The sequence below is a fragment of the Apteryx rowi genome, unplaced genomic scaffold (genome assembly GCF_003343035.1).
Source record: "Apteryx rowi isolate R43461 unplaced genomic scaffold, aptRow1 scaffold_155, whole genome shotgun sequence".
In the NCBI taxonomy this organism is placed as follows: Eukaryota; Metazoa; Chordata; class Aves; order Apterygiformes; family Apterygidae; genus Apteryx; species Apteryx rowi.
In genome coordinates this window covers 1,327,778-1,341,118 of record NW_020447808.1, presented here as the reverse complement: position 1 = coordinate 1,341,118, position 13,341 = coordinate 1,327,778, and the positions used below count along the sequence as shown (strand labels likewise).

At 36.1% G+C, this 13,341-nt stretch overlaps 1 protein-coding gene across 1 annotated transcript in view; it reads right to left on the bottom strand.

Annotated features, from left to right (window-relative positions):
* The window catches only part of MMS22L (MMS22 like, DNA repair protein), a 99,723-nt gene extending 87,167 nt beyond the window's left edge, over nucleotides 1-12,556 (bottom strand). The window contains exons 1-7 of the mRNA XM_026059290.1: nucleotides 12,520-12,556; nucleotides 11,474-11,666; nucleotides 9,010-9,135; nucleotides 5,441-5,493; nucleotides 1,987-2,074; nucleotides 1,711-1,888; nucleotides 169-262 (exon numbers count right to left, since the gene is read on the bottom strand). Coding sequence (XP_025915075.1) covers nucleotides 169-262; nucleotides 1,711-1,888; nucleotides 1,987-2,074; nucleotides 5,441-5,493; nucleotides 9,010-9,135; nucleotides 11,474-11,652 — 718 coding nt within the window. The 5' untranslated portion in view covers nucleotides 11,653-11,666; nucleotides 12,520-12,556. The remainder of the gene's footprint in view (nucleotides 1-168; nucleotides 263-1,710; nucleotides 1,889-1,986; nucleotides 2,075-5,440; nucleotides 5,494-9,009; nucleotides 9,136-11,473; nucleotides 11,667-12,519) is intronic.
* Between the last annotated feature and the right edge of the window lie 785 nt (nucleotides 12,557-13,341).

The window sequence follows — 13,341 nt, the reverse complement described above, 5'->3', positions numbered from 1 at the left end:
AAGAATCTGACCTCACCATATCTGAGTCTGACCAATTAAATATAGATATGCTTAGTAATGGCTCTAACAAAAAAGTAAATTTGTCTAGACAATTTGAGATGAGAAATATCTAGATAAGTCATATGCAGAAGAATACATTCAAGAAAAAAAAAAAAATCACATACTTACTCATCATTTTTTCACCTAGGACATGAAGAATTTCCAGCACTAGCCAATGGATATCCAAATGGAGATGCAGTAAATGCCATGATGGAGGAAAGAGCTGTGATTAAAAAATACACCCATTTAGTTTTTATTTATAACATTTATTTAGTGAATTCAGGATGCCGCTAAGGCACATGAAGATGGGCATACATTTTGCCTATAGCGAACATCACTGATATCTACTATTAAATTGACTGTAACATATAAACATGCCATTCAGTGAAAGAAAAAGAGCTTCCAGACAGTTAATTCTGTCTGTAGAGCACAAAGTCATGAAGACTTTAACCTGATCTAAACCACAATTTAGCCACAATGTCTTGGCTCAGCCTTGCCAGATTAAAAGCCTTTAGTTACCCTTTCCTTTCCAGAAAAGTATTACGTAGCACACAAAGTGTGTCGAGAGTGAAGTATACACTTAAACAATAATTTCGGCAATTTTTAGGGAAGAGAATATTGAATATTTGGAGTTACAGGTATACCTCGGAGATATTGCGGGTTCGGTTCCAGACCACCGCAATAAAGTGAATATCGCAATAAAGCAAGTCACCCAAATTTTTTGGTTTCCCAGTGCATATAAAAGTTATATTTACACTGTACTGTAGTCTATTAAGTGTGCAATAACATTATGTCTAAAAAAAAAAAAGAAAAAAAAAGTACAAGATGTGACACAGAGGCACGAAGTGAGTACACGCTGTTGGAAAAATGGCACCCATAGACTTGCTCAACACAGGGTTGCCACAAACCTTCAATTTGTAAAAAAAACACAGCATCTGCGAAGTGCAATAAAGCAAAGCACAATAAAATGAGGTATGCCTGTATTTTATTTCATCAGCTCAACGTTAGTCCTACTGACAAGCTAAATGAACAGAAAGATTCAAAATGCTGTTCCTCAGTGGATCGTTCCTCTCCAGATATTAGTCTATACAACCTAAGATTGAAATTCCTTCTTGTCTTTTTAAGAGATTTGAGCATTAGAGATTTGAAAGCATTAGTTACTATATATATGCACAATCTTAGTGGTGTATACTTTACAGTGTCAAATGTTGCAGCACCTTCTTCCATGTCTGCAGTTCTCTTTGTCATATGCATGATCTTTTCCTATTTCGAAACACATTTCAGAATATATTTATAAGAAGTGCCCCTTCTATTGGGAAGGTCAGAAATTCTAACCATCACCAAGGACCACCACTGAGAAACTTGTAACGTTATACTAATTCAAGCCTATTTATTTAGCTGTAATTGTTATCATCATTTGTATACTACAGGAGGAATTCTAAAAGGAATAAAGCATAACAAAGAAATAATAAACTAGTAAATCAAGAGCTTTTTAGTTGTGTCTGAAGAATGGGATGGCACTTAACATTTAAAAGGGGAAAAAGAAAAAAAAATAAAAAGCATAAATTCTTCTTCATTTCTGAAGAAACGTTAATTCTTATTCAACCATAATTTTTCAAGTCAAACACGTACTGTTACACAAACAAATTTAAAATTACAACAGCCATCAACCTTTGCCTGGTGTTGAATAGTAAATGCTGCCAGAACACTACTAGATAGTTCAAAAAGGTGACCAATTTGTAGGGTCAAAGCATGAAGCTCTTCCACCAACAGTGATGGTACTTGGGCTTCTAGTTCTTCATATGGGTGGAGCATTCCATCATTTTCTGCTCTAGGAGGTTCCAGATACCTGAACAAACACAGAGATACACAATCAGAGAACATGTAAAAAACAGCTAGACAAAGCTCAGTGCTACATAAAGTTAGTAAACTGTGTGCAAATCTCACCTGAAGATGAAAACTTTCACATAATGCAAAAACTCAATACACTGATGCCTGATGCTCTCTGCTTCAGAGTGCAAGTTTGCAGCTTGACCTGAAGTAAAAGAGAAGATCAATAGCTTAAAGCAGACTTGCCCAAACTATGACTCATGAATCACATGAAGCCACCTTCTTTCCTGAAGCCAGGTTGTAGGGGAGGCTGCAGGCCAGATGAATCGTTCTGGTGGCAACAACCCACTTCCAAAAGCCATCTTGACAGAGGGATCCCATAATTCTTTATCTTATCATCAAAGGTACATATCCAGATATGGAGGGAAGAGAAGGCATCCAGTCCCTCAGGAAAGATGGCAGAGGCAAGCAATCATTACTAGAACAAACCATTCAGCCCTACTGCCCTGCTCCCTGTTTGCTTCCCAGAAGCCTTCAGAAAAGACACCAGTATGAAGCAATTTCTCAGCATCCTTTTCTCTCAGGGAAACTCTTAAGTAGATGGACTTATTTGGAAATATGTTTTGTAACATCTTTCCCTGGGAAGCACTGCATTGTTGTACAGTGCCTCAGGTGCCTTAAGCTGTATAATGCTAAGAGTCTCCCATTTGCAATTCAGTAATCTGCTTTTCACTTGCATCTGCGTATCCTTCCATCTAGTTATTGTGACTGTCTCTCCCCAAAGCCTCTGTGATAGTATTTTTCCTTTCCCTTGCTGCTTCCTGCTGTTGTTCTCATGGTGTCACCCTCATCATCTTGCACCTGCAAGCCCAAACACCATTTTTAAGGCAAGTTTTATGGTAAGCAATTGCCACTGGTGTGAGAATCACTCCTTATTTCCCCCCTCACACCATTTCCGTACACCTTATCTGGTTGCTTTAGTTTATATTAGAGGAAACCAAAACTTAGTGCATAACAAAGTAGATAGTGGTCATTTAATACCCCATAATTGTTACCCAATAATATATATGCACAAAAACTTAGCAACCAGTCAGCATACAACACTTGTACTTGATTAAGCATGTGCCAGTCATTGCTAAGAGCATCATAAATAGGAAAAACAAATAGACAATTTGAATAGGTCCCAATGAAAACTGTATAGTAACAGGGGAGAAGCATGGCACTGGAGAGTACACCCGGAGGAGACAATCGCCTAGGATTCCATCGCTTCTCTTCCCAGCTGGCCACTGAGGAGAGTTTTCCCTTTCCTTTTCTTGCTTTCTCTCCTTTTGTTTCCCTTCTTCCCCCGAAGGTAACTTTCAAGTTCATGTATGCCACTTGCTAAGGATCCCACAAATAAATGCATATAAGTCTGTCTCACAATCTTTTGTGCAACAACACTCATTGAGTGAACACAACAAATCAATTGGCACAAGCACCAGAATATTCCATATTCCAAATTCAKAAACATTTCATATGGCCTCCACATTACACAGATCCTTGTAGCAAACCTCCAAAGTTTTTTAAGACTGATAAGAAATTAAACAATATGTATGATATTGATATCTATATAAACATACATGTAAAGGAATATGCACAACAAAGATCCATTGAGCTAAAAACCAAACTTGATTTTAAACTGTGGCAATAGCCCATTTATCTAAGATATCAATAATACCTATCATCACACTGTCTGATCATTTTTAACATTTGTATCTTCACACTACACCTCTACTACTACTCTGCTTGTATAAATGGGGAATTGAGGCACAGATGCATCAGTGTTTTGCTCTAAGTCACAAAGGTAGTCTGCTGCAAAGCATTAAATTCACATCTCATAGGTCCTAGACGCGGCCTTGGAAGGCAGGAAAGCTTCCTGAAGAGGACTCTAATCAGTTCCGTATGTCTTCTTCAGCAGGATAGATTGTTTTTAATCAGCCCTCATTTCTCATGATTTGGTCCAGGAGCCCAGGCACATAGCATTTACACATCACATTTCCCTGGGATTATCTCAGAGTTTTGCAAACATTTATATCAGTTCTGTGCCTGTTTTACACGCACCTTCAAGTATTAATCCCTGCTTRAGGCTACTGAGTTAAAGCAGTGCTTCACCAGAAAAATCATCATGCTCATTATATTACATTATTAAAGGCATTTTATACAACAGCCTATTTTAAAATAATTATTTTTTGTAGCAGAATAAAGTTACTAAAGCTCAGGCATGGTTAAAGCTGCATGCAAAGTTTATTTCACAACTAAGGTCATATATGACCTAGCAGAAACAAATAGAAATATTATCAGCAATGGCACAGAATCCAAACTCCTGCTATACAATTAGACCAGATATGAGTATTATGGATCCAGTATTAGAGAACTGGACAGGGAGAAGTGTCCGTATTTCCATATTTTTTGACATTTTTCTGTATAACTTTTATACTATTTTTAGTTTACTAGCTTATTTGACAAAAGGAGGAAAAGAGTACAGAGCAGAGAACCAGGCAGATGCTTACATTTAAGGAAAAAAGAACTACAGAACAGTTACTTGATGTCCAGCTATGATATAAATATTCAAATGTAATTTAAAATAAAGTTATTCCACTTAGGTATTAAATTTCAGCTAAAGCTATATTTTTAAGATACAATCAACAAAAGCATATGATAGAATCTTACTGGTTAAGTTCATAACAGCAATATAAATGGCACAGCATGACAATATCAAACCAAATTAATAATAAAAAGGTATAAGAATATTCACTTGTACTCTTAGAACACTACCAATTTATTTTTAACAAGAAGATACTACAGACAGTATATATCTGAGTAATTACTGAACTTCTCAACTTGCTAAGTAATGCAGCCTTCAAACTCACAGTAAGCCCAAGGCTGCAATAATCCCTCAGAAACACACTGCTTCTCATGCCCTAGTATTTAATTCAAACAAACTGTTTTGTAGTGCTCCTATTTCATTGATCCTACTGCAAAGACAAATGAAGTCTGTAAATAACTTCCAAGCTAAGCAAATATAACTAACTTGTTTAAATGTAAGCCAAGAGAACATTGTGGTGGGAAAAAAAAAAAAGAGTCATAACCAACTACCTTTATAACTAAAATAGTTATTGGGAGTTTTGATGCAACTTTCCATTTTTAATTAAATGAGTAAATAGGTTTGCCAAACCCTGCCTTGTGAGAGACATCTTATCTTAGTTCAAGTCAAGTTAACACAATTCCTTACTGAGGTCAATAAAACCAGGATTTTGACCTGTGCATTTACTACACAGGAAGATCCAGTTCCAAACTGACTCATAACACTTCCATTTAGCATGGTCAGGTATCTATTTTCACACTAGTTTACATCAACTGGTTGCATACATTAGTACACCTATCGCGGCTTTATGGAGTTTATATATTGTTCTGTGGTGTGTACCACACGAGCCCTCAGTCAAGAACTGAAGTACTAGGGTAATAGCTTATTTCTATAATGAAAATGTAGTCAGATATCTACCCCATGTAAAGTGAGATGTGTTAAACTTACTGAAATCAGACGAACTCATCTGTACTAAGTTTTCCAATCCGTGTATTCGTTGCCTAATTAGAGAGATATAAAGGTTTATGGTATTAATATAAATGTAAGGTATTTAACAACATTTTAATAATGTTTTAAACAGAAATACAAAGCAAGGAACACATCTGCTCTGAGAAAGCTTACAGAAATGTAACTTGGGAAAAAGCATTTGAAGAAGGTTACAGACATATCCAGTGTGAAGTGATAATACTGGACAGCATTTTTGCTTGTTTTTAAAACATTAAACAATAATGATGAAATTAGCTAAATACCAAAATGGGGAAAAAAACAACAAACCAACCAACCAGAAAACCCCACACTCCCTTTAAGTGATCTTCCCACAAACGTAACTCAATCTCCCTCACGTTTGATCCCCAAGTAAACCTGAATGATAGACCTCATAGCATACACTAAATTCATTCACTTCTAAACGAGCACCAGGAAATTCTGCCAGCAGCTTTCCCCTTTTTCTGCTTAACACGGTCTACTGCTTAACTTAAGCACACAGAGTTAATAGCAACAAATATAGTACAGTCAAAGAAGAAAGCATCTTTGGAAAAGGTAAAACTCAATACAGGCATACCTTGGAGATATTGCAGGTTCCATTCCAGACCACCACAATAAAGCAAGTCACACAAATTTTTTGGTCTCCCAATGCATATAAAAGTTGTTTACACTATACTGTAATCTATTAAGTGTGCAATAGCATTATGTCTAAAAAAAACAATGTACAAAATGTGACACAGAGACACAAGGTGAGCACATGCTGTTGGAAAAATGGCGCCGATAGACTTGCTCGACACAGGGCTGCCACAAACCTTTAATTTGTAAAAAATGCAATATCTGTGAAGTGCAATAAAGCGAAGTGCAATAAAATGACGTATGCTGTACAGTTTTGGAGGGGAAGAGATACCATTTTTAAAGAATTTGCTGCTAACTGCCACTACAAATAAAAATAAAGAAAAGCTGTAACACAGCTAAGTATTCAGCCATATTCTGCAGTAACTAATTTTCAAGTGATCATCAAGTATAATCTCCACAGAGATAACAGGACACTAAACTGAATACATAGAAAGCTCAACTGCACAAGACAAAGACTTTGAAAGAAAAGGCTGCCCCCCTTGCTAAGCTCAAATTATGAAATACTACATAAACTGAGGAAGGAGCTCTCTGCCTTGTTTCTTATATAGTCTAAGCACCCTCTACTGTAGGATTCAAAATAGGATGCTTGACTCCAACCCAGATCAGCTGCTCGTATAAAAAATAAAAATTAAAATTAAAAAAAGGCAAAAAAAAACCCTTGTGAAAATTATGAAGATGTCCACAAGGATCAAAAGACCCAGACTGTAACCTGTACATTATAGGGCAAGCACACAGTAAAACTACCTCCCTCAGCTTTTCCTTCCTTCGATAAAATCTACCTAGGACTACTTTCAGCTATTTAGCTTTTCTCAGTGCTGAATTTCTGAATGAATTTTTCAACTATTTCAGCTAGGTAGAAAGGAAGAAAGTCTAAAATTGGATGACTTTGTGTAAGGGGGCTGCTGAGGCTAAAGGTTAGAGAGAGAGAGAGAGAGAGAGAGTCAGAAAGGAGCCACAGACAAAAAAAAACAAAGACTTCTCTACTGAATATTAGAAGACAATACAGTGGGCTGATAAAACAAAAGCACAAAGCATGCATGATGAACATGACAAAGATGTCCTCAATTAAATAAGTAATTTTAATTTCATTTTGTATTTGTACCTGAAAGATTGACCCTCACTGGTTGTTAATCATTAAATCATTTGATTTTCAAATAAATACCGCCTGAGGGTTAAACTGGCACCTCTGTTTACATTGTCTTAACATACCCAGGTAAACGATTACATAATTGTTATTCAATTTTAACTCATATATCTTCAATCACACTAAAAAAATTACAGTTAAGTTCTGTTTACTGAGCAGTTACTCATTTTTTTTAAATTGCAGTGGTGTTGTATTATATTGTTATTAAAATATTTATAAAATATTACATAACCATCTTTAATATTATGGGCACCTAAGAAAGAAAGCATATTTGTAGACTAAGTTTCCATAAGCATGCATTTAAACATAGATGTTATCTGTAGTTTAAAGACTGAACTGTTTCCAGTCACCTTGTCCTCAAAGAATTAGTATAACTTGTACTTTCACACATGATTTCTACACTGGAGAAACAAGCTTTCCTACTTTCAGTTACCAACTGGTCTATAAACGAAAGTGTTCCATTTTATGACTAAACGAATGAACTGAAAGAAAGAATATCTTTGAAGAGGGACTTGTCACACCAAAAGACAGCTTAGCAACCAAACTCTCACAGCCAAGAGTTAGCTGAAATCCATCATTTTTACCAGTTCAGTGGTTTTATTCTTAAAAGCTTTTGCAACATGTACAGCTTGAATAACTCAAAAACCATAATAAAATATATTATGCCCTATATTTGTCTCTATTACAATTAGAAGATAAATACAGAATGAGTTTATTTTTACAAAGAAAAACAGATTTGATTCCAAAGATCAATTACATTGCTGTCTGATTGCCCAAAGTGGTCACTTTGTTAACAAACAGATCAGACAGGATGCTGAAAGGGATATAGTGCTTCTTTTAACTGAGTTATCCTCCTATCTCTCTCACTATCAAAGAAAGAAAAACAACCCACACTGAAGTCAAAGTTTGCTTTAATAAGCAAAAACAAATAATACTAGTTTTTAAAACACCTCCTGTCATTTATGCCATCATATTTCAATAGCCAGACCCAATTAACATTTCACACCACTACAATCAAAGGAATGATGGAATATATCACATATATTTGCGTATCGTATAAAAGCCCCTCTTCCAACCACCCTCTGTATGTGCTGTACATCCTGAGGATTATCAGTAGCAGAGGATTATCAGTGATCTGTGTACTTGCATTGACCAGATTAAACATCTGCATTGAATATTAGTCAAACACTGAGTAACTGTATCTGAAGAGATTGCTGAAGCTATCCTAATCCAAACAATTGAAGAAAATGCTGCATCCGACATTTACAGTATTTGATTTTAACCTCTACTTTTCCTTTACACACTCATGCAAAAAAAAAAAAAAAAAAAAGACAACTTTAAATATAGCATAGTCTCATTTAAGGAAACCTGATGCAATTTATTCATACACTCCGAAGTCAGACAAATAATATTACTATGCTTTCTAAATTAATCACAAAATTGTTTAGCAAATATATTTATAAATCTTTATCTGGCTGTAGCTAAGATATGCACTACACTACTTAGAAACGTATTAGTAAGTCACATAATATTACAACTCTACAATACATAATTTATTTTCTCCAACAATTTCATCTGTGTGTTACCCACTACTTATCAGAGGATTATACAGATAACAGTCTTTTTAGATACACGGCCCACAGTCTTTCTTAATTTTATTATCAGAAACTTTAAAAAGTTTGTTAAGCCCTTTAGGTAAATGTATACAATTTCAGAAGAGTATTAATCATAAAATACATTCATGACATCATACCTAAGTAATCCAAAGAGAAGCCGACAGGATTCAACTAATGCCATTTCAGTAACCCATTGAAAGCCAAACATTTCCACTGTATCTTCTTCATAGTCATTTGGAGAAGGATCTAGTCTCAGCAAAAGCCTATAAAATAAAGTTAGCACTGTTCACAAATTCTTCAGTAATAAGCCTAAGGATACAATGTCTACAGCTGACTTTTGTATCATAGCTATTTTATCAATATATCAGCAGTATATATCCTATAGATAGGAAGGTACAGCAGTGCTCTCAAAAGAGAAACTGTTGTACCTTTTATAGCCATATATTATTTAGTTTATGAAATATGGCAACTCCTAGCTTCAACAGTATAAAAATATTGTCTAGTTACAGGGCACAATAAGTTTTAGAAACTAAAGAAAAAATTAACAAGCTATCACCTTAAAGCATCTTTATCCTTACAGAGGGGCCTATCTGAGGCATGACATACAGTTTGTCCTTAACAGAAGAGGCTGCCACATTAGCGAGTGTTCTCCACTAGAAGTGTACATTTGAAATCTTTCTCAATGTATACCACATGCCAAAAAACTAACTGTAGAACATATATTTGCTCTTTTGTATACTTTTAAAAATATTTGTATGGAACATTTATTGAAAAAAGTACATCAATAAAAGCACAGTTTTAGGCAGCTAAACTGATGAGAGACACAAAACGTGACTTCATTATTACAACTTAACCTAACACTGGGCCAGGACTACCCTTTGCTCTAGTCAAAGAAAGTCAGAATTCCCACTTTACCTCAAACTGAAGAAAATCAGGCATGTTTATAGACTGTTAAAATATCCCAAGGTTTTTTGCACATTTTTCCTAAAGTACTTTCTGAATATACTAATTGTGTAAATATAAAAATATTTCATTTAGGTGTTTTTAAAAAGATTGTTTAAAAAAAAGAAAATCACTGTAAGTTGTATTCTATAATAAAAACAAAGACATCAAAACAAATTATTTCAGCGTTTTTCTACTGATTTGCATAAAATACTTCAGTACGGATGAAGCCGTATTTACTAAGATGCAAGAAAAGACACTTCTATTTTAAAAATAAAGAAAATGTATTGGTTTGCATTGTTTTACACACCAAATTCGTGTTCTTGCTGAGCTAGGCGCTATTATCAGTTCAGTACTCAATCAGAGGCAGAAAGGGCATCCCAGAACACCTAAAACTCACTCTTGGCAACTGCCTAAACATTGTTCTGTTTTGAAGCCTACAGCAATTTATATCCAGTCACTATCGTTCCAGGTAACGAAGCCAGAGGAGTCTCTCACATGCAAGCTTTTCCAAAAGTTTACAACCCAAGTAGACAAGGTGACTAAAGGGCAGGAGAACATAATTATCATGACGGTAGTGATTTGGGAAACCTGTGTATATACAAGCTCTTGAGTGAGCTTTCATATGAAATTGTTTCTGTCATGGAGTGCCTCTTTACCAGCATGGAATCCACTACTGATATGTTCATGCAGACACAGGTTCTATCATTCCTTTACTGAACGCTAGTCTTAATGAATGTGCTCTGATCAAACAACAAAACATGGTAGATAAGCTGGAGATTGAGGGGTGGGATGCCCCCACTAAGGTTTTACATAAAAGGCTGTGGAACCAAAGGTTACAAAATCAAAGTAACAGTGCAAAACCATGAGAAATGGCAAGATAAACCCACAGCAGGTAAGTTCAAAGGTATAAATGTAAAAAAAAAAAAAAAAAAAAAAAAAAAAAAAAAAAAAANAAAAAAAAAAAAAAAAAGTACTGGGAAAGAAAGAAAAAAGCTATTGTAAGATAAACAAGACAGCCCCTGCAGGATCAGTAAATGGCATAGAAAGCTAACCTGGATCACAAGCAGAAAAGAAGATATTACCTAATCCAAAGTAACATTTTAGAATCTCACAGAAAATACTTATTTGTTATGCACATGGCTTCTGAACCTTAAGTCCAAAATGCCAGCAAAGGAAGAGTATTGAGAAATACAGTGATAAAGCCACTGAAAATGCTCCTAGGGAAGCTGGGCAGGGCAGCCATGTTTCTATCACATGGGAAACAGAGAAAGGGCCAGCATCCAGGAGATCATACAAATGCAAAAAGCAGTCCCACAGCCTCCTCAGAAATTTAAGCATATGAGTCTTAGATGCTGCTACCCAACAGGGCAATTTTTGAAGTGTTCTGTCTAGAAGAGTTCTACTAAGGCTGTAACACATCATTTACACCCTCAAAGATTACATTCACAAAGCTAGGACCTGGATCCAGAACAATGTCCAAAGCATTGTATCAGCAAAACTGCCCTTCCTGGTTTGGTGCATCATCAAGCTAAACTCAGGCTCATAAGAACTCAAGAAGAACTGATTTGGAGACCCTGTCAGCATTTTGAGACACCAAACACCTGTGAAAAGAACATTATAAATGCTTATTATATTTGTAATTCAATATAAGCCTACCTCTTAAGAGACCCACTTGCTAAATAAGACTCTGAAGAGAAGCTTCTCCCTCCATTTTGGTTGTCAAAAACACAGGAAAAACAGGACGGCTTGGAGTTCTCATTCTCCACTTCCATTGCCATCTCCAAGCTTTCAGTGAGGAACAGGGGTGTGAAGGAAGCCATATAGTCATCATCCATTGTTTTCACTTATTCTAGAAAATAGAAATAGAAATAAATAAAACTCGGTATTTCTACAAATAAATTTTTCATTACATTTCCCCATAAACCAGCAACCCAAGTGAGAACACAGATCAGCTTAGTTGTAGCGTGAAACTAGCAGGAGAGCTACCATCAAAAAAAAAAGGGCAGACGTGGTTCCACACCTTGCCACATACTTCTGCTTTGTGCAACACTGGAATTCGTCTTCCCCCATTGCAATTTGTTCAGGGAGTTAAATTAGCAAAAAACCTAACCCTACAAAAGTACAAAACAGGTTCATTTTCTGCTGGTTTAGTTCTCTGAATTGACTAGTTATGGGGTCAGAATACCACTAAGGTAAAAGAGGAGGGAGGAATGCATACCATGAAAGAGAGCATGGGTGAGCTAATTTCAGCAATATTTAGTTCTCTGACCACATTAGCTACCATGAAACAATATTCTGCATTAAATGCTCCTAGTTGTCCATGACTTTAAGGCAACATTACAGCTGAAGTTCCTTCTAAGAAATAGCAAATACACCCCCATAACAGTTATGCAACACTGAGATACCAAATTATTGAAGTTGAGAAAACCACTGTATAGCTAATTTTGATATAGCTAAAGTCATAAGTTCCTATGTAAAAATCTGACTTCCCAGGAATCTGAAAGAGAGCAATTAAGCAAAAGGAGAAGAAAGACTGGGTCAAAAGAAAATACACTGTATACGTGACACTAGTGAACTAATATTTTTACACAACATACTGAAAGAACAGAACTAGGCAAAAGATGCCACAGAGTTCTACAATAATATGCAAGCAGTATAATTGTTACCAAAGCGATTTCAGTGACATAATTAAGACTACTAACCCTAAATAAAGTTTCCAATTTCACTGCTGACAGCTTTTGGTACTGTTCTTGCACAAACTTATATGAACTGATTTACCCTGTGGCCAGAGGTTTACAGTACAGAAGCTTGACTAGAAAATGAGCTCAAAACAAACAAACAAACAAACAAACAAAAAATTTTATGTCCCACCTTCCCCCCCGTCATTGACACTCCTGCGATGCAGCCTGCTGCACAGCAGAAGCAGTGGCTACTGCTCAATGACCTGATGAGTTTAGTGGTTCAGTTTACAGAAGGCCCCTACAAACAGTTGTGTTGGCACAACAGTCAAGGCAGAAATAATCAACTAAAGGAACTCCCCAGATCAGCTTCCCTGGCCAGGATGGCAGATCATGACATTGCTGCTGTGGGTTTCAAAAGAAAGTCTATTCAATTTAAGCTATCTAAATCATCCCAAATGATAGAAAGCACTGAAGGACAAACTTGCTCCGTCAGTTCAAATTCATTAACAAGTTCCTGAAGGCCTCTCCCCCAACAGACTTAGTGTTATATAAAGCATCATCTTTTACACTTTGTGCATATGCTTAAGCAAACCCTGAAACCATGCCCATTGTACTAATATTCCCTGTTTCAGCATCTCAGCAGCTACCAGCGCCCAGTTTTGACCTGGATTTTGAATATCGAAACTCAACCGTAACTTTGAAAACTGCAGTAAGACAGGATCGTCGCTGCCCAGGCTGAGCCAAGCTCAGGAAACCTCTCCACAGCTTTTGCCTAACGTGTCAATGCCCTGTTTAAACAGGGCACGACAGGGGCAATAAAGGCTTTTATAAAAGGTGACCCTT